We start from the raw sequence: 23,288 nt of genomic DNA, 5'->3' as shown, positions 1-23,288 counted from the left end.
TATTTGAATCAATGTGAAACAGATATGCAGACACCTTTCCTGTTATCTAACTAGGCTCTGATACCATGTTAATGTTTTGGCCCAGAAAATAATGATAAACAGCAATATGAAAATTTAAAAAGGCACAAAAAGACAGCAAATTTATCCTAGGAAAGCCCTTCCATTTGAAGGGAAAAACCCAGCCACACCAGCAAAATATTTTTTTTATTATTAATAAAATGTTCAAGTAAAATGCTTTTTCTCTTGATTTCATTGTCACAACGCAATCACAAATATATACAGAATTGAGAGACTTCATATCATAACTGAAGGTCTCTTCAATTTCCAAATACAGGTATTTTCACATTTCCAAATACACGCCTCTTCACATGACACTTGTCTCTACATATAATATAATTTCAAATATTATCATAAATAACTTCTTTAGCTGAAGATGACCATAACGGTCATAAGATTATTTCATAAAAACAAAGATAAAGATCTCTATCGCAGCTACAATCTTCAACAAAGGATTCCTTTTATGTAGTGATGGAAAGGTTCACAAAATACGAACATTAATTTCCTGTTTTATCTGATTACAAGGCACCATAGCTACTAGATTTGATCTTCAGAGAAATTTTCAGACTCCATAACTGGGTGATCATGACAGCAATTTTTTAAGTCTATCTGGCAAGAATTGTTTGGACTTGTGGGTACTATACTATACTCACTCAACCACAAAACAAATGGCCAAAAGGGAATAGTTAACAAATGGATAGAAGGATACTTAAGGAATTATGTTTCAATGCAGCAAAAAGGAAGCGGATAACCATTAAAATACAACACACCTCTACCAATATGTCTCCTTTCAAGGCATTGTATGGATATTCATATGATACTCCAACTTATGCTGATCTAATCATTTCAGATAGCAAGGTGCCAAGAGCTAAAGATTCGGTTCAAACAAATCGTGACTTATTGAAGATTCTCAAAGACCACTTGCAGCAAGCTTGAAATCAGCACAAAGATATGTTGATAAACAAAGAACCAAGAGAACTTTTGCAATAGGGGACATGGTTTTCCTAATATTACAGCCTTACAACAAATAGACATCTCTCTAATGAGTTGAGCAGAAATGCTCAAACCACATTTTTATGGACCAAACAGGGTTCTACGAAGATTTGGAGTTTGTGGCATATGGGCTAGAATTAACTAGAAGGGTGTGAAGGGCCAAAGATACGTTTCAAACAAGTTGTGACTTGTTGAAGATTCTCGAGGAACACTTGCAGCAAGTTGAAAATCAGCACATAGAACCAAGAGAACTTTTACAGTAGGGAACATGTTCTTCCTAAGATTACAAACTTGCAAGTAGTCATCTTTCTAAATAAGATGCCCAAACAGGATTGTACTCCTAAATTACCAAAAATGACACAAATTCCATAATGTCTTTCCCTGAGTCATGCCTCAAGGAGGTAATTGGAAAGAAACTTGTGGCTTCTACACTTCTAGCACTTTTGGACAACAATGACAAATTAATTCTTGAGCCCAAAGCAATTATAGAAATTAAGGAGTGAAAGTTGAGAACAAAAGCTTTATAGAAGACTTGCTGAGATATAAGAATCTTCGCATAAAAGATGTTATTTAGAATTGTCTGGAAATCTTTGAACATCCAGATTCCAGACTTACATTACTTGGGGGCAGGCAATATTGAGAACAGAGGTTTGTCATTTCCCCTTACCAATGAGCTAGAAAAGAAATATTAAAATATTGTAAATGTTCTACATAGCAAAAGAAATCAATAAACAAAAAAGAAAAGTGATAAGACACCTGGTGTATCTCATTAGTAGAGTATTAAATAAAAAAGCGGCTGCCTGATTTAGGATAAGGTCTCTCTTTTATAGGAATTAAACTAGCAATCACACCTTGGTGTGCAATAGGTATGCCAAAGATATATTGAAGATCAATTTCAGAAAAAAATATATAAAGAGGAGAGTGGTAGATAGAGGAAAATGACATGACCCTTTGTGAATAACTCTATGTCTCTCTCCATCTCTTTCTATAAGTTTATCTACCTCTCTAAACCTCTCTCTAGCTCATTCTTTCCCTGTAACTCTAGCTACATCCTCTATCTTGCTCTATCTTTTTCTATCACTTTTTATCTATCTTCATATCTTATATCTCTATCTATTTATGTCATTCCCTCCCTCCTCTCTCATTCACTCCATCTTCATTGCACTCCTCTCTATATTTTGGATGCCAATCAACCACATATCGCTGATACTTTGTTGTTTTGATTGCAGAAATTCACACAGGTGTGACTATAATAGATTGACAGTGACAATCAATTTTTTTTAAAGTCTGACCTCACTTAAGGCATCTACAACATGCAGTGGAAGAGAAGGGCTGGGTGACAATTGAATTGTTGTTAGACATTGGATCTTCGTCAATATTTTTGTCAGTTTCTGATTTTCCATCCTCACCGTCCATCTATATCCCCTCTACAGAATGCATTAAAATAAGAATTTTGAATTGACATATATGTAATTCAAATGTGTGGACAAGATATCTTTGTTACTCATTATAGGAACTCTCATCCATAGGTCAAGAATTTGTTACTAGTGATATTTGAATGATGGGAGGGATATAGATATGGTAAAATTACATGGCCATATTTTGATTCTTCTGGGATATGAATAAGATGAAAATTGCAGGGCTGCTGAAACTGTGAACTTTGTTTTGAGGAATGGATGCTTTGAAAGCTGCAAGGTTGTCCATCTCTTTCTTGTGTCCTTTTCAAGACAACATAGAAAGTCTTGAATGTAAGTGACTATCTTGTTGCATGGTAAATTAATTTACAAAAGGGAGCATTAGAGGAGTGTAGTAAATTGAACAGGCATATGTGTTGCAGTTGGTGTTAAGGGAGATATTAAAGGACAAAGACACGCAACAGGAGCCGGGAAGAGATGAGGCCTTCAAGAGAAGAGATACACAAATCTCTTCTAACACATGATCACATATGCGTGCATGTGCGTGTTGGAAACAACTAATGATTTTTTTTAATTTTCTTTATTTTCACATAGGTATTTATAGTAGAAATAATATTTTCATACTATAGAGTGACCACATAATTTTACAATATTTCATCCCACAAGAAATAAATATAAGATTATTTTGAATATGAAATAAATAAATATAATATTATAAAAGAGCAATTCATCTCAAATAACAATAATTCATTGAATACTTTAATCATTTTATCCTTGTGATATTGCTATCAGGATTTAACTATGTAGTTTTTGAGTCAAACTCATTGACCCATGATTCATGAGTAGATTCACACAAATCCATCTCTCATGAGAATAAATGGAACACTTAGCACTCATTGGATCTAGGTGATGCTCACAAATGTGAAGCATTAGGACTTCCTATGAGGTTGCCCATCCCAATACTAATCCAACTTGAGTGTGCTTAACTATGGAGTTTCCTCCATGATTAAACCCACTCTACTTGCAACCCCATTTGCAAAACCTTCACCAAGTGTCGTGTCTTGTTAACCATTCATTAGAAAGACCCTTAAGTTCATCAATTGATAAGTAGGATATATTTTCCACAAGAAGTCAATGTAATATTGCTATGAAGATTTAACTGTGTAGTTTGAGTCAAACTCATTGACCCATGTTTCATGTGTAGTGATTCACACGAATTCATCTCTCATGAGAATAAATGGAACACTTAGCACTCACTGGATCTAGGTGATACTCACAAACGTGAAGCACCGGGACTTCCCGAGAGGTCACCCATCCTAGAACTACTCTAGCTTGAGTGCGCTTAACTATGGAGTTTCCTCCATGGTTAAACCCACCATCTCTCATGAGAGTAAATGGAACACTTAACGCTCATTGGATCTAGGTGATGCTCACAAAGGTGAAGCACCGAGACTTCCTGAGAGGTCACCCATCCCAAAACTACTCGAACTTGAGCGTGCTTAACTATGGAGTTTCCTCCATGGTTAAACCCACTCTACTTGCAACCCCATTTGCAAAACCTTCCCCAAGTGTTGTGCCTTATGAACCATTCATTAGAAAGCCCCTTTAAGCTCATCAATTGATAAGAGATATTTTCCACAGCAAGTCAAACTGTGATATTGCTATCAGGATTTAACTATGTAGTTTTTGAGTCAAACTCATTGACCCATGTTCCATGAGTAGTGATTCACACGAATCCATCTCTGATGAGAATAAATGGAATACTTAGCACCCATTGGATCTAGGTGATACTCACAAAGGTGAAGCATCAGGACTTCCCGAGAGGTCACCCATCCCAGTACTACTCCACCTTGAACGCGCTTAACTATGGAGTTTCCTCCATGGTAAACCCACTCTACTTGCAACCCCATTTGCAAAACCTTCACCAAGTGTTGTGCCTTATGAGCCATTCATTGGAAAGCCCCTTAAGCTCATCAATTGATAAGTAGGAGATATTTTCCACAGCAAGTCAATTTGTGATATTGCTATTAGAATTTAACAAATATTTTCAATAGCAACATCACAATTTGACTAGCTGTGGAAAATATCTCCTACGTATCATTTTATCCTTATTTAGCAAATGATCTTTGATAGATAAATTAAATCTAAAATATTTAACCAACATTTTTATTTTTAAATGGTTTGTTGATGAAATGAAAAATATTATAACATTGAAAAAGCATGCAATCCCTATAATCAACTTCAATTATATATTACCTATTCATTGGGAGAATGCACATTTGACCACATTATCCAAAATAAACAAATATTTCAACTAGTATTCAACATGCAAACCGATGAAAGCACACTGTCAGTGACACTACAAGCGCATGAATTCTTCTTCAAGACTTTCACAAATTCTTTAGTTTTATCCAATTGAGATGCCATATTTCTGTGCAAGATTTCCTATCCATCTTTGGTCCTTCAGCTCTGGTCGTTTTCCTCATCACTACACAAAAGTTGTTGTCGTGGTTATGGAAAAGAAACATTCCCCTTCCCCTCAATGTGTCATCCCTAAGCTCACCATTTAAGAAATACTATTTCTGTATCTCCAATGTCTTTCGTTGTTGTAAGGCCATGCAGTTGAATCCAAAGAGGTCTCTCCTCGCTCTGATGGCTTTAGAGAGAAAGTTGTTTGATGTGGTATGCAAGGATGCCCTCGCTCCAATCTATACGAAGCCCAATGGACTGCCCAGTATTAATCCATGGAACAAAGCACCCACTCACAAGAAATATTAGAATATATTAGAGGAGGAAAACCCTTCATTTTTGGCAGAAAAGGAAGTTTCTTGATTTTTGAGGTGAAAAATAGATCAAAACCCAACATGATTTTTGAGATGAAAAATCAATCTAAACCAGACAATACAAAGCTTCGTTTTTTAGGAAAAACGGTAAAACCCACTTGATAATTTTTTAGGAAAATATTATAACCCACAAAGGAATCCCACTCAACTTTGCGAATTACAAATTCAGAAATTTTTAAAGGAAAAATTATAACTTTTTTTAAAGAGAAAAAATTATGAAAACCCACTAGAATTTTTATGGGAGGCAAAACATGAGAGTTCACATGGTAAAGCAGCACATGCAAGTACATGAAACAAACATGCAACTACATGCAACCCTAAAAAATCAGGGACTTTTGCTGCAACGAAGAAATAGAAGGATCAAAACCCCTTACCAAGCTTGCAATTGCCAGCAAAACATCTTCAGACTAACCACAAAAGTTTCATAAAATACCTATTACAATTTTTATTTATAAAAATCAAAAAGCAAATTTCTGGAATAAAATTCCAGATCAAGAGACTCAAATTGCCAAATTCTATGAAATCCCATCGACCTTCTCTGATACCATATTACGAAGTAATTGGTAAATATTTGCTTGATATTAATAGTGATCAATAGATCATTATATACAAATGAATAAACGATGTTTCCTTAGGAAACAATTGTAAAGAATAGAAACATTCTATTCTAGCTAACAGTTAACTAGCAACTAACTAAATTAACATTCTAATATTTACAATATATAACCATTAAATAATAATAGAAGCTATCTATTATTGTAATAGATAAGTCCTAGACTATGATTTTGGTTTGTATTCTTTGATACGCAAGTGGCACCTTCCCTTCATTGTCATTCCTTTACTCATGCGAGGAGCTCTACTATATTTATGACCTAGGCACTCAATCACTTGGGCATAGAATGTGGATGAGTACTTAGCAAGAGAAAAGAGGTATATAAATCTGCAAATGTGTTAGTCAGTCACCTATGACACAATCTCTCATTTGCACTGAGCCTCCTTTTGCAATCTCTTACAAAACTTAATTTTCAGAGATGAACGTCGAGACTCCAGCCGTGTGTGTATGTAGTCTATGTCTGGATAACATTCTTACTGTCCTTATTCCAGGGATTAATCCTTTTAAAATCCATGCTCTTATTGATACCAGGAGATGGATTCAAAAATAGAAAGATCTTTATTATAAATTTAAAAAGAGCATCATTAACTTCTGTCCAAGTATAGCATCACATCCGCCTGCTCCACATTCATCACACAGAAAATATCAAGAGCTATTTTAGTTTTTTGTGGAACAAAACAAATTGAAAAGCTTCCAGCAATATATTATATCAATTGAATATTAGTATAAACAGTTAAAACAGTGTTTACAGTTCTGTTCGTATAAAACAATTGCACATCTGCTTTCCTTAATTTGACTATGGAATTTGTATACAGTGAAAACATGAGTTATGACAGATAGGAGAATTTATGAGAAGTTGAGGCATTGGAGCCGTCTCTTCAAAGTTTGGGTTTTTTCATGTGGTCAACGAAAAAACTACAGGCTCTTAAATAGGCAGTCACTGAGCTCTATTACATTTCTGTGTATTGCCATCCAGCCGGCATGCTCTTCAGCTGATTTAATAAAGAAAAAGATAGTTTTTATGCAGAAAAAAGAGTAATTGAACCGTATAATTAAATCTCCAGCATTGAATGTTTCGTCTACTTGCACTGACAACTTTGTCATCATCTCAGAGATTTCAATATTTAGCTGTCAACAAAGCCAGATTTGCAAGAGTGGTGTTTGTTGACATTGCCCCAAGGAAGTTTTCATGAAGTGACGTCCTTTCCCTTAATACATATTTCCGGCCAGTGGAAGCATGTAAATCGGGTAAATCAATCCAATGGCTTCCCGTGAGTCCCAGCAGTCTCCCTCGGGCAAGTATTGACTGCCAGACCCAAACTGCCTCGGCCTCCATCGATAAACAGTTCCAGATCAATAGGGGTGTCTGCTGCACGATATCGAAAGGTGACCGTTGTGCCTACTAGGGCCATACCAGCTCAGACCCCTCATCAAGATGTTTCTGATATCAGCTGACCCTCCGGCACAAACATTCTCAGCCGTTGAATGACAAAATGAGCTGGTCAATCTCATATAGGTGAATGCCTTCAGCATAAAAATAATTTAAGAGCAAGACTAAGGAGGTGAACACCCTAGAAGTCAACGCGTCAAGGTTAGTAGCCACTGACCTACAGGTAGAGAATCAAGAAAGCTACTTAAATAAATGAAGGCTAGCATATACAGCATTCAATCATTTTTGCCTCAAGCTCTCATTTTCAACACTTGTTCATTCAATCCAAAGCACAAAAACCCCAAGGATTGTGAAACTGTCAAGAACAAAAGTTATTGAACATCTCAAGTAAAATAGGGAACAAAATCCCCCAAAAGTCAGTAGATGATTCCAGCTCCGAAATGGACAAAGCTTTAGAAATTTGTACAGGCAGCTAAGCAATCAGAAATCAGCATTATTCCAAGTTCAGCGCAGTGGGTTCATAGAATTTGCAGCTTGCAGGGGTCCAAATACAGCAGATAACCATCCAGTTCACTCCACTATTCTGAAGTAGTAACATCCAGTGGGATATTTCAATTTTAACATATTCCGGATGAATATTCACCTCTATTCGTACTCAGATAAATCTTAGAACCAGATGTTATAGCTTTACTACACAAGAAACTGCATTCTCTTGTGTTGTATGGCCATATGTGTTGAGAGATTCATCCTGGATTGTTGTTCTATTATTTTCGGCTTTCCTTGAGGTGCCAGTGTAGTTGTTATGATTGGCTGGTGTTGCTTTTCTCATAGTTGGTAAGGATAGAGCACAGGAGCCTCTTCAATAGGTAAGGATTTCTGATCATATATTAAATAAAAATTTCAGTAGTCACGTGCTGCCAACCTGAAGTAATTTAGATTAGCTCTTTTCTGGAAAGTGATAAGTACAACATTGAAGACAATGAAATATTGTGTACATGCGTATATATCCTGGTGTATTATAAGATTATTGTAATGGAGGTTGTCTACTGAAAAGAAGTGAAGGATAGCCTCATGGAGCTTCTAATGAGGCCTTGGAAAGATATAATATTGCAGGTTCCTGTGCTTACTATGGAATCTGTCCAGGGGAAGCGGGACATGCTTGAGGAGATTAAGCAACAGATAAAATATGTTAGCACCTATCTGATGTTAGGAATAAGGTGTCTCAACCTTGGATAATTCCTTTTCTTATTATTTGTTTTGTAAAATATATTTTTTTGCAAATAATATGTAAATGTACATGTCTAGTTGGCATGTTGATCACTTACATGTGTCGGCATCTTGAAGTGTGTGAAGGAGATCATGGCTAAAATGGTTATGACGGATTCCTATGACGCGTAAGAGCTATTTAAGGAATGAGCTATGACAGGTGTAAGAGCATCTTATGACATGGGGCCTATTTGGGCGCCCAAGAATGAGTGGTTGGGTTGTGTAAGAGAATATGCCAAAAATAGGTTGGTATGACGGATTCCCTTACACTTCTCTTGTGACCGCTATTTTTGGCAGATTCTATGACAAGCTGTCATTGCCTATTCAAGGGATGGACGCCCTTTTCTTGGTATTGCATGTACATGTGGCATTGTGCATGGTTCTTGGTGGTTGAGCCATGAAAAACGCCCAACTCCTTTGTGGGCATTTTGTTGGGTCTTAAGATGTTTATAAAGGCAGTATTGCATGTTGTAAATGCAAGAGAGATGAAGAGGAGAGTGTGCAGGTACTGAGGTGCTGCTGGAGTCTTCTATTGTCGCTGTTGAACTTGCATTGCAAGTGTATTGTAACCTTCTGTTGAAGATAATACATTGTGCAAGTTCTGGAGGGGTGGGGTTGTTTTACCAAAAGGTTTTTCTCCACCGGCAAATCTTTGTGTTATGTGTTTCTTTCTCTATCTAATTTATGTATGCATGGTTGGCTGCAATATTGTTGTTTACATGATATTGAATCTGTAAGTGTAAAAGATTTTAATAGGATTTGCACCATACTTTCCTTAAGAGATTAGTGTAGGAAGCTGTTTCTGCACCTGAGTTTCCTTACATCTGATTCCGCCAAGACCTGCATATGGTAATAAGGAATTTGGTAGTGTCTCATCACAGAGGGGTGCTGGACAATTTCTAGCAGGCATGCATTGCCAGCGTCCGAGAATTATACACTGATGTGCTTGGTTGGACAAGCAGATATGATTTAATGGGTTGGAAATGACAGCCAACCTGGTAGCGACAACATTTAAATATGTGGTGGCCTCAGGCAATGGCATCTACAACAGAGTGCATGACTAGTCGTTTGTAGCTTCCAAGGCACACTAGAATCTTCCTCAGACTCAATGAATGGGTGTCGATGACTGCAATCAATGGAATTTTGTCTGTCATGGGTTCATCTGCTAGATATTGTTGGTGTTGTATGTCTTATGTATTGTTAGCTTGGGTTTTAGATAGAATTGTCTCATAGATGTCTATGGAAGACTGCTACACCCATTTACAGGTTGTTTATGTAGGCATCTTTCTTTTGTGTTGTTCATGTTGCTCTGTTGTCTTTAAAAATAGGACCCATTTCTAGATCTTCAGGATGTATATTTAAAAAATGCATCTCTGCTATGGCTATAAAGAGCAACTACAATCTGGGAAAAATGCAGACACCTGGAAGTTTAGCTCAAATTCGAGGAATGGTGATTGAATGAAAAAATAACACAAAGAAAGGAAAGGGGTCTTGCCATTGCCAACGAAGTACTAAGGGGCATGGCCTGTCCTTGTACAACTATTACCATCCCTATCCCTAGCAAAAAGACTTGGGCATGGTCCATATCCATCCCAAAGGAAGCACCTAGCCAATCTACCTACCCACAACAGAAATCTCTGACTCATCCAAGGACCCATTGTCTCTCTATAATAATTTATCACACATTGAATTTGCAATTTTCATCCATGCTTAGCTACCTTGGACAGTCTCAATTCTTTTCGGTACACAGCTCTCCAACATAACCTATAAAGAGAAACCCATGAGCAAATAGAAATTCATTAGTTTGACTCTAAGTTGCCGGTTCATATTCCAGTATGGATGAGAGTTCGAGATTTGAGTTCGAAGTTCATCCAATCTTTTTGGGGTTGGGTTGGGTTTGGCTTCGTTTTGGGTTCATCCATAGAAAAACATATTTTTTTTAAAATATGTATGTGTGTGTATATATATGCTACAAGAATCCATACATTACTATGCTAATAGTACAAGCAACATAGCAAAATACACCACCATATCTATGTTTCAGTTCAATGGAATATTAATTGCACCATTTAGCCATACATAAAACATGATACACTTGCTTGGTCACATGCATGGGACATATTTCAATATCAAGGGGACAGTTTGAAAATGAAAGGAATTGTCAAAAAATAAGTGCAGTTCTCTGAATTTTTATTTTGTATTGGTGAGAGGATTTTTAACCAGCCTAGATCAAAAGTTGAGATTCAAGTTTTAAGCCCTGGATTCAAAGATATCATATATTTTTTTAAGAAATCATATATTTTTTTAAGAAATTCCTCTATAATTGTCAATTTGGATGTCACCTATCATCAATTTGGATTTCCTCTACAAGCAAGTTTTCATTTTCATTCACAAATGCATAACATATAAACTATCTTTTTTTGGTCTTTTTAGTGGTCACTTTAGGGTTGGGAGGAACGAATATAGACCAAATTAGGCAAAAAAACAATTTTAAAAAGTCTAAAAAAATGTTTTGAGACCAAATCCAGCCCAGCTTTGGGTGTTGAGCAGCAAATTCTTCAAAATTCTCTGATTCTGCCCGGGTTCCTCTGACAGAATTTGCAGCAAATTTGTAGCTCTGCAGGAGAATTTGGGGAGAATTTGACAAGGACCAGACTTTGAGGGTTGCTGGAGAGAATCTGGTAACTTAGGCCGCAGCCCTTTGACTCTTATCACTGACGAAAGTAGAAGACTACAAAGGTTCATTGTATTTTCATTTTACTTGTTAGTTAACAACTAACTCACTAAAAGATGTACAACACAATATATCCATATATTATGTGTTTGTGCACATGCAGAAAGTCCAGAGTCCAGCCTACTTCAATATTTACTTGATCTCCATATAGCTGCTACAATGGTTATCTAGTTATCTTGAACATAATGAACAATCAATAATAGGTGGTTATTTCTAGCATTCAAATTTAGATTAATATTAGGTGGATATGGCCAATGTGCCCTGTACCATCTATGTACCTCAAAAACAAGTCCCATTATCATCAAAACTTGGAGAAATTTAGGTTTTCTTGAAAAACAAGTGCAGGGAAGGTAATTCAAAGAGCAACTGTCACCATATGGGACTGAAAGAATGATTTAGTAAAACTGGTAAAGATCTCAATCTGAACTTTAAATAGACTAACCTGTCACATTTATACTTATTCTCGCCATCCAATATTTCAGGAGTTGTGAATCGTGCAAGTGCATCTTGAAGAGATTCAATATTGCCTTCTATCTCCACATTCAGATCCATCATGCGATCATACCGCTCAGATATGTATTGGCATTTCAAACACTTTATCTACAGTACCAAAAGAAAAGTAATATATCAAAGTTTACATCTAATTTCCTTAAATTGCAGCAATAACTTTGTCCTATACATTTTCTATAAGAAAGAATTACAATTTGAGGCAAAGAAATGTTATTCTTGTTTGTTAAGCAATGAAACATAATTTGCAAAACAATCCTTATAGATTCAAGTGTCATTACTTTTGACTGAAGATAGCCCCCAAATGTCTGTTGGATAAGTGTTGTATCTTGCAATAGTGGATCAAGGGCCCTCTCTCCATCAGCTTCAGAAAGACACACTGATTGCATTGCATCAATGGCAAACCTGGAAATAGGAACCATATAGATCGTCTTCAATATGCATCAAGATATATAGAAATAATTTCTGGTAAAAAATGACAAAGAACCAAAACAAAAATCAGCATAACCATGACAAATATTTAAAAGTAGAAAACATACTAAAAACTAAAAACCCAAGAGACAATGTGATCTGGCCCTGACAAGACACTGTAAACACTGCAATCTTAAAACTTATTTCACCTTAAAAATTCATGAGCATCTTCTTCTCTCCCATACCCAAGGTGGTTGCCAATATTCTGTATTTGTGATAATATTCTGTAGGGTGAAATCGGACCTCTTCCATCCCTCATCTTGGAAGCAAGATGTTGGAGCTCACACATGAAGCACCAATTATTTCTCTCACTTCTCTGACCTGAATTCAACAACATACCAAATGACAATCCTGTGTATATTCATAAGATAAAATGGCCAGCATACATAAGTACAATTTTCACCTAAAAACATGTCAACATTTAGGAATGACCTGATGAAGGAAATGTAACATACATTTTTTTGAATGAGATCCTTGGAGCAAATATGCAGAAACAGGCCTTGTAAATATCAGGCATTGTAGCACAACATTGGCATAGCAGCTGGACAAAGTCACATCCAAAGTCAATCATCTGTAGATTGTTAGAAATAAATTGTTCATTCTGAATTAAGGTAGTCATGGACCACATGGGCATAGCAGGTACATGAAGTCAACTGAAAGATTATTTAAAATGAGATTGCAGAAAATAAACAGTTTATAATCATTTATAAATCTCATGTATAGGTGAAAAAAGCACCAAAATCAATTAATAACCATCCTTGCATGCTGTGATCTAATTGACTCGTCAAGAGTCAAAAATTCTCTCCAACAAAATCAAATTGTAAGCTGCATAAATTATTCCCATATTGGAAGTTACACAAAGAAGAAATTTGTGCCAAGAAAATCAAAATAATGGAAATTTTGCACAAATAACAGATTGATCTGAAAATCCTGGTCATTGCTGGATCATTAAATCTTAACAAAGGTAAGAACAAAGTGGTGTGTTTACAATCCAGGAACATAGTTGAATTGCCTACACTCTGTTATCAAGTATTTATTCAATATATTTACTTGTGCCTTAAGCACTATGAATACACATCCCCAAATAATATTCCTAAGGAACAAAGGTCAGAAAAATATCTCCAGTAAATCATGGCCTTGTGATATACAAATGAAAGGAACATCATCCACCAAGCAAAACACTGACAAGTTACTTGGTAATCTAATACCACTGTATAGGCTGAAACCACAATTCAACACGCAGACATTTTATGCATTTCTTTAGGTGTTATTTATATTTCTTTATATACATTGATATTAGAAAAGGTGTGTCTTTTCATTCAATTAATTGTACTATTTATTAATATTAGTATTATAGTTTATTAATATTATTAATAATATTAATATTATCAATAACTAATCATTACATTATATTTTATCATTTTATATAATAATAATTAATTTTTCATACTTACATATATTATTATAATATGATTACTAATTTTATTTTATAATTATTATTTCATGTATATTTTAAATTTGACAGGGATATCACAATCCTCCCCTCTCAAATTTGCTTGTCCTCAAGCAAAATAGATATATTCATAACTTTTCTTGTACAGCATATAATTGAATGCAAGAAAGCATAAGGTATTCATGGAGTATGCATGAAAACACAATGTAGACACGTAAGTGCATGAAAACATGAAGCAGACACATAATACATGCATTTTTTATTTATGCCTTACAATACTAGAGTCAAGAAAATAATTTACAAACCTGCAATCACAAGTGATCAATAGTACATGAGTGTATATATGAGTTTCAAGAAAATATGAATTATGATAAATTACTCCAAGCCAATCCCATACTAAGTCCAAGAGCAGAACTTTGGCCCCCTTGGCCTCGGTGGTGGTGTTTATGCGTCCACACAAGGTGGCTTACTTAGTAGGATGCTTATTTTGTTTGCTTTTATTATCATTCTTAGTCGAGAAGAATACTTAGGATGTAAACAGATTGCTTAGGCACCAAACTCAACGGTCTTCCTCAAAGTAACTGTGGATCCGAGCCCTTAATCCCATCTTGGACAGGTCCTCAAGGTACCTTCATCCCATCTTGGACAAGTCCTCAAGGCATCTTACAGGGACGTTGATCCTTACCCGTCTCGGAATAACTGATTGGCTGGATTTACTCTAGCCTTTCCCTAAATACACATTTATTCTCTCTCCTCAAGCTACCCTTATAGGTAAGTAATAAACTATATGTAGATTGAAAACATCATGCTATTCTAATTATAACTCTGGCCTAGAAGGATTGATGAGATACAATAGATCGTTTTGACACCAAACTCAACAATTTCCCTCAAGGTTTTTGTGGATCCAAGCCCTTAATCCCATCTTGAACAAGACGTCAAGGCATCTTACAAGGACGTTGACCCTTTACCCATCTCGAGAGAACTTGTTCACTTGATTTATGCAGGCCTTTCTTGTATCCATACTCATTTCTCAGGCTTAGAAATAGTAACTGGTTTGAGCATGAATATTATTTAAGTGAATTTATTCTAAGCATTATAATGGATAATATACTTACCTCAGAGATGCATGGGTCTTATTCTTCTGTGCTGATGCATTTTATGTCTGATTGTATCAAATGTAGATTGCAAAGTTTCCAAGTTCATTGGTTTTATACCCTTCCCGGGCACTATGTGTGTAATATAATATCTGTAAGTTATCAGCTATATGTGTCATGTATCCTCTGTATCTTTCTGACTGTTTTTCTTGTATGTTTCTGATCTAGTTCACTAATCAATCTGTATATTTTTATAAGCTATCTTCTACTTATAACTTCCTTTCTTTTTCTATTAGAATATCAAGTCTATTTAATATATATACTTCCAAAAGAATATTCCTTGATCTGTATCAAATAATCTTGGATATCTTTATGCCACTACTTTCTTTCACTTCATTCTTTACTGTGAATAATACCAAACATATATATTGTAACATCCATCCTGCCAACTGTTTTCTACTGAGAATCTTGCTCCAATTCTTCTTATTCAAGAGCTCCTCTGTTACGAATGTTTAAGGCTTTTATGTTGTTGTGAATATCATATTCAGCAACAATTTTACTTCTGACAGCAGTGATTTGTTTTTATCATGCAATCCACACATCAAATTTCCAAATGAAAGAAATGATATATATAATTCATAATCATCGGTAGTTTCAAAGCAAATTATTGCTCTGCTGCCAACTGCCGTGTCTTTCATTTCAATATACCATTTGTGTTTCAGCCAATGCATCTTTATACACTAACTAGCATACAACACATTCTGGTGTTCGGGTTGCGGACAAATCACATTGTAATATATATAAATTGAACCAGTAGGAAATTGTTCGTCAAAGTTTTCTGCCTCTGCAAGCTAGGGAGAAACCATAGCGTTGCTCAGAATGCCATTACTATTGCATCTGTTACATGAAGTTGGTCACTCGCACCACAGGAAGGATGCGATTGAATTTATTTCTGATGTTTCTGATTATATTACAGTAACTTCTCATTTAACAACAGAATCCCTGTCTATGCAACTACAAGGGAAATGCATAGACTTGGTAATTCACCTGGACGCTCTATCTTGGTCTCAATATTCTTCTCCCAGCATGTGATAGTCTTACCAAATACAGTAACACATGGTTTTCTCGTTCAATAGTAATATCAGTCAAGTAAAATATTGACAATCATACTAACCATGGACAATCCACACCTGTTCGAACTGATTTAAGTTCTCTGTTCCGGAATGTAAAATGACGCTCTCTGAGAGCTTAGCATATTAATCTTCTTCAACATCGGAATTTTAAAAAAAACTGAGAACTTTGGGCTCTGTTTAAACATATTGGACCCACTATGTCTTCAAATATTTTCAAACCTATTTCCCCTTCATACCAAGAAAGTTCTGTAGAATAGTTCTGAACTGTCAAGGATGAGATGCAAGGCAAGGTGTCAGCCAATAGAAAGGCTCATAAAAATGGAATTTGGTTCCAACTAAAGGCAAACACATCCCAGTATATTATGTTTCCAAAGTCCCAATATAGTTTGATTATAAATCTGCCCCATATATAAATTAGAAGGCCCGATCATATATGCATCTAGAATATTACAAGTGCCACATCATATTCTTTTTAGAAAGAACTTGGTTGTTTTGTTCGGTTCTTGCATGAAGTAAGTCCTTGTGTTGCAGCCGTGAGAAAGGCGTATAGAGGCAAGGAAGGTAGCATTGTTTAACCATTTGCAGGACGAAACAAGATGTCAGAATTCCAGAGTACTGTGAATGAAAGCAGTAATACTGAAGATAAACTTGTAAGTTTAAGCTCTGTCTTTGACACTGTAAATAATATAAATATTGATGAAGACTCTTTTCAATCTGAGAAATCACATTTAGATCTTCCTTCTAAACGTTTCAAATTGCCATCTAAAAAGTGGAATGAGATCTATGGTGATTTAGGGTTTTTGTCTTACAAATCCAAGTCTGTTTGTAAATTGATAGAAATGCAAGTTGTTGTCAAAAACGATCAACCCCATAGTTTCATCAATCTGCTGTCAAACAAAGAAATTCAAAGTCTTATCAAGCAAGCTAAACAACAAAATGGTTTTAAGTATTTACATATAGGTAGTATTGTCACTGGAGTAGAGCCACTCTACCGTAAAGGTATTCCTGCAATTGTTTTCATGACCATTCTGGATGTCAGACATAATCGTTATACTGATATGCTTATGGGAGGCATTTCTACCCCTATGGCTACTAGAGCTACAGCTTTTGATGTAATACCCAAATTTGTTGTGAGTTTGCTAGATGACCATCTTGATAAAGTTTAAATGTTCCAGTTTGGTACCCAATACCTGGATATGAAACCTGGATCTAGAACCCATGCTTTGTTTTTTGCCTTGTATGGCCCTCTGTTTAACACTATTGTGCCAATAGTCAAGGATCCAAGGTCTGATAAGTTCAAAGCCCGTTACTCTCTGCTTTGGCAAACAGAATCCAAAGGTGCTCAATTGACTGTACCTCGAATGATCAACCTTACAGATATTAAGATGCCTAAAGAATGGATTATTGATGTAAGAGCCCTGAAACAATTAGATGCTCCTCGCAATCTGACCACTATTGCTAGTATCCATGAAACTGCTAATGGAGCTCGAATCTCATTTGATGATAGCAAACCTTCAAACGGCTCTTCTTCCAGCACCTAGTTGTCTTTTAATGAGCACAAGTTACTACGATCAAGTTCAACCCTGAGTCGAAAATCTTTGCCAATTTGTTCCCATAATGATGCTATTCCAAATCCTACTGGCCCTTTGTTTTGTACAATCTGTCAACAATCTTTTGAAGAAAAGAAATTGGTGTCTAATCCTTTGACCCAACAAATTCCTACTTGCCAACATCCTCAGTTTACAGAACTTGATGATGGTAGTCTACAATGTAACCATTGCTCTTTTGTTCAACCCGTCTTCCATGTTCGAATGATTTTATCTGGTCAAACAACTTCTTTTTCAAAAAAGTGTTTTGTTGAACCTCAGGTACCACCTTTTCATGATTTTATGTTACAATCCTCTGATGATAAGTTTGGCATCTCTTTTGGCCATAGCATGTCATTGCCTCTGGACAACCAGATGCCACAACTCAAATTAAAATGCTAAACTATGCCAATCTTTGTATCCGTAAAGCTTTATTAGTTCAGCAAGATATGCATCAGAAGTTTCTTCAAGCAGAACTTGCTTGTTAAAAGGCCAAAGCTAGCATGAATTCCAATCTCCATAATATTCTTGCTACTTTACAATCTCTTGATTCCCGTATTATGGCCCATCTAAATTCCACTATGACTGCTAATATTGCCGCCTTGCACCAAACTTATGCTGCTTTCCGCACATCTACCGAAGCGTGGTCGACTGATAATACGTGCCAAATGCATCAATTGCAAACAGTTGCCCAAACTACTGCCCAAATTGATTAAACTGCAACCCAAATTCGCTCACAACAACTCGCTGATAGTCAACGATTGTCCCAATCTTTAACAACAATCACTACTCGAGTCGAGCAAGCCATTGCAACTAATTTGCAAACGCAACAAGTTCCCAAATGCACCTTTCCTAATTCTTCCCAGGATGTCACTCGTTTGCAAAGTCAATTCAAAGGAAAAGCCCTTACTCTTGAGGTGCCAAAACCTAAGCTGCAAGAATTTGATACGAAAATAGGCTGTTGGAAGAATGTGAATATGGTCAAACAAGACCCAGGAGGACCATACGATCAGCTACACAATTTTTCTAAAAATGTCCCACCTTTGGTAAATTTTGATGAATACAATCCCACAAAAAATAAAGCTACCATAGATGCCTTTAAAACCTGGATAGACAATGTTGTCTATGCTACAAACATTTCTCAAGAACAAGCCATTCGCAAAGCTTTGAATGCACTCACAGGGATAGCTCACTCTGCGGATTCATTTACACCAGAATATAAAGAAAACCTGATCACTAGTGGTGTAAATGTTCACTGTGAAGCTCTGTATAGAATGTTCGTGGGACAGCATGATAATGAGCAAAGAGCTGCTTACAAAAGGTTCAAAGAAAATCATATCTGTGACATGAGATATTTTGACTCATACTGTAGTGAACAATACACCAACTTCTATCAGTCAAGACAGACAAACAATAATGTCTAGATGTATAATACATTCCTTGAGGGATTCCCTAACCAGTTTCAATCTTTATATAGGGGAAAAATTCTTAACAGTATTTTAAATACTCCTGACATGACTATCAATGATGTCACTTTTCTCCAGTTGGTGCAATTCATTAAAGAAATCAACCGTGATTTATGTAGTGAAAAGAAAAATAGGAAGAGAAAGAAAAAAGTTCTTCCTTATCTGAAAACAAGTTTGTGCCATTGTAGTCAAAATAGTTATAGTTGTTTTCAACACAAAGGAAAACATAAATCCATTAAAAAATTCAAAGACTACTCTGATAGAAAGCAATTTTCTTCTAAGCCATTCAAGAAATCAAAGCATAGGAAAACATTTCTTAGAAAACAAAGTAAAGTGCGCAAAAAGTATTTTACTCCTACATGCTATATATGTAAAAGAGTGCACTATGCAAATAAATGTCCTAATAAGGATAAGAAGAATTCTAAAAGAGTTCATACTTTAACATAGACTCCTTGCCTCTTACAGAAATTCAAGTACCTTCACATTCTAAAGATATCAGTCTAACTGAAAGTTCCAGTGATGAAGACGATCAGGATGACATACAAGTCCGACATGTCGTGCAAGAACATCCTTAAGAATTCTTTTCTCCAGAAGATTCATCATCTGAATCTGAAATTTCGTTCATGTGTTCTATGTTCCGACAACACCCATATCAAGCTGGACATGGACAGTCACTCACCCAGAGTAACCCTCAATGGTTAACTCTAGCTCCTGAAGAACAACTTCAGCGGATAGCTATTAAAGCCTCACAACTTGAGGCTCGAAAGATTAATTTTCTAACCCCATTTCAACACCAGCGAGTCCTTGCTGATTTAGCAAAACTCAAAGAAGAACGCCAGAAGCTGTTGGAAGAATATCCTGAACTCTATGCTTCTACAGCTGAAATATCTCAGACAATTATTAATATTTAACCCCTTCTCATAAATCTTCTGCAATTTATTTCTGATAAAATTTCACAGGCTGGCAGGAAAGTCAGCTCTGATACCATTTGTAATGTCCCCTGCTGGGACTTTAAATATTTATTAAATATTTCTGTATTAAGCCTTCTGCAGACAAATTCTATATGTATTATTTTCCTCCTCTATCTCGTTTTAGGTGTTTTAAAATTTCTTTATATACATTGATATTAAAAACGGTTTCTTTTCATGCAGTTAATTGTACTATTTATTAATATTATTATTATAGTTTATTAATATTAATGATATTATTACTATTACCATTTTTTTTTATACATAATGGGCTGAAGTCTAGATTAATTATTATTTGTTGTAATTAATTATTATTATGTGTTAAGTTTGAATAAACTCAAACTCGAGACCTGTCAAATGAGAGGCTTACAAATTAACATTGTATTGTATTTTTCAGACCTTTTTGTTTATTAGCTTTGTGGATATTTGACTTGAAGAGAGACCTAGTGTTTGTGGAGAAGCAATTAATTGTAAGGTTGTGTATACGGAAGGTGGCACTAATGGAAGAGGTTCTTTTCGAAATAGTGTTCCCATCTGCATTCCAACATTTTTTGGTTGACTATATTTATATATATTATAGCCATACCCTTATTCATATACTAGGTAGCCTGATTCAAAATGATGTCCCCGTACCCATACCCCTCCATCTCCAGGACTGCAATAATATGGCAAATGCTAATGCAGAAAAGGCAAAACAATCAACTTACAAATGTTGCTTGAAGGAATATATGAATTAAATGCTAAATGAGACATTAACTCTGTTATTGCATGAATACACTGGATCTAAAACATAGATTGAAGAGCATACAATTAAAAAATACATAAACAGCAAAAAACACTAAAGAAACAAACATTGGAAATTGCTAATAACACGATGATTGCTTGATTGATTTAAAAGCATCATTTAGTTATTTAATCTCTTACAACTCAACACAAACTATCTCAAAATAGGTGGTCATTGATCTCCAACCGCCACTGTAATTGATTTCAATCTGAGTATATTTTGTCTAAATTTTAAAGCAGAAAATCCCATGGATTGAAAATACACATTTAATCCCTGTAATGGATAAAGGTCCTTGTGCATCCATGAGGATTTTTATACCAGTATCTACAGCTAGTCTCATAGCAGATAGGCAACCTAAAACTATATATTGCTCAGACTTAACTGTAGAAGATAATGCCTGCATGTATCCTCATCTCATCACAAATTTCAATCTGACACCATCTGAAATTGATGGAAACCAACACTGAACACATGCCAAAAGGCTTCTCAGGTAGCATCTTCTTAGAATATCCAAGCACCTTCAAGAGCATCATTTAGTTAGACTTTTTCCCACCTAGATGACAATAAGGTCAAGCTGCCTTGGTAGGAAAGCACCTGATCTAACTGATGATTTTCTCAGTAGAACAATTTGTAGGATAACAAACAGCATAATTGAAAAAGCCTTAGTACCGATTCAAGTTCAATTCAAAATACGGGTTCAAAGAACCGGTTCGCCGATATGGCAAAATTTTGGAAAGGGTTTTGGGTTCATTTGTACAAAAACATGTACTATATATATATATATATATATATATATATATATATAAACATGTATTTTATTTATATATATATATATAAAGCCTAGAAGCATGGAGTATCATAAAATCATATGATTTAATCATTCAAACAACAAAAACACCATAGGCATAAACTTTAAACATGTATGTTGCAATCGTAGCATCATCAATCAAGATCATACCATCATATATTTCAATTTTCAAATTCAACATCAAAGATTCAAAACATTAAGATTTTAAAAAATAATCCATGAATCATAACAGCAAGTTCAAGTATCACTGTTTCAAGCTTGCAAAGATGTAGCAATGAGACACAAACACTTCAATATAGCTCGCAATCCAATCTTTTAACTCCTCCTTGCGAAAACTTACTTTTGCTCAACCGCCTATTTGCTCACAAAATCACCTATTTGCACACCACAAATGATGTTGGAAGCTGAAATAACCTACTTCATTCACTTTTTAGAGCTCCGGAACTAAAAAAAATACCAAACACGTTATAAAAAATAACTTAATGCCGCCCGTTGCCAAAAATTCGCCCAGATTCAATGCAAATTCGAATTGGGCTCATCAAATTCGCCGGGTTTAAACTTCCTCCCTGCGGATTCGAACCACCTCCCTCAAAATCAAACCCTGCTCGAATTTTGGTCGAACGGGACCAGAACCCCGTACTGGTTTGAACCTAGACGTGGTTCTGAGGGCAAACCGGCAAACCTGGGTAACCAAGGAAAGAGCTGGAAGGGATTTGAGTAGCCATTTTTTTATAGGAGGCAAACCTTTTAATAAAATGGCTGACAGAAACCTTCTATTTCCCTTGTAGAACTCACGATCAAGAGATATAATAATTAATATTTGTTGGTACTTGGTAAAATGGCTCAAACAACAATGACCATGTAGATTCAATTTATCCTGTTCAAATGGATCTACAGTGCAACTGCACTATTTATATAAGCCACATTAGGGAGTTTTATAATTGCTCTGAAGTGAAAACAATGGAATACCAAAATTTTTAGAAGCATGTATTGGAGTGGATGATTTACCAAAGAGCTTAAACATCAATATGAAGCTAAGTAAAGTTTTACAGGAGTTGCTAGTTTTTTGGTGTTAGCAAGAACAAATGGTTTCCTGTATGCTTGAAACCTCTACAATGCAAACCAACTAAACCTTAATAACAATTGACCCAACCAATATATAGCAATCTTTTATGGACCCCTTGCTTTGGAATGAAATTAAGAAAAACAGGGGAAATCATAGAGACAGAAATAATTGTGGGTTCTTGTTGCATTCTCCTTTCTGGGGAAAAAGACGTAAATCATCCCTATAAGAAGATTGCCCTTCTTTCCAAGTAGAAGAAAACATGCTTTTAGGAAAGATTTATCATTTAGTCAAGCAAGTTATGTCTAGATGAAATGTAGTTAACAAATGTTAAAACCATTTTTATCTTAACACATAGATTCTATCTCCTCATTTTATGGGAAGATGATCCCTCGGATGCCAGACAAACATGTAATTATCTTATGCTTGGAGAAGCAATACAAGATGCATGGTTTCAAGAGAAAAAATTAAAATGTTAAAAGATACAAAAGGAGAGTTGATGAAGTGCGTGAAACTGCAACCATTGATAACAAAATGAGGTACTATGATGACAAGGAGCACTGCTACCTCAAACTTCAACATAAATTACATCAATTATCAACCAAGGACCACGTGCAAATCCATTACCCTTTGAACAAAAAATA

General features: G+C 35.6%; 1 protein-coding gene across 2 annotated transcripts in view; it reads right to left on the bottom strand.

Annotated features, from left to right (window-relative positions):
* The window catches only part of UBP16 (ubiquitin-specific protease 16), a 65,968-nt gene that overhangs the window by 23,670 nt on the left and 19,010 nt on the right, over nt 1–23,288 (bottom strand). For both annotated transcript variants that reach the window (XM_089797564.1, XM_089797563.1), the window contains 4 exons: nt 12,745–12,830; nt 12,439–12,610; nt 12,100–12,223; nt 11,754–11,911 (listed from right to left, as the gene is read on the bottom strand). In XM_089797564.1, the coding sequence (XP_089653690.1) occupies nt 11,754–11,911; nt 12,100–12,223; nt 12,439–12,610; nt 12,745–12,830 (540 nt within the window). The remainder of the gene's footprint in view (nt 1–11,753; nt 11,912–12,099; nt 12,224–12,438; nt 12,611–12,744; nt 12,831–23,288) is intronic.

This window comes from Cupressus sempervirens, chromosome 8 (genome assembly GCF_028749045.1).
Source record: "Cupressus sempervirens isolate cs-2001-9-10 chromosome 8, ASM2874904v1, whole genome shotgun sequence".
Lineage (NCBI taxonomy): Eukaryota > Viridiplantae > Streptophyta > Pinopsida > Cupressales > Cupressaceae > Cupressus > Cupressus sempervirens.
The sequence above is the reverse complement of the archived record's forward strand: the minus strand, read 5'-3'. Positions and strand labels throughout refer to the sequence as shown.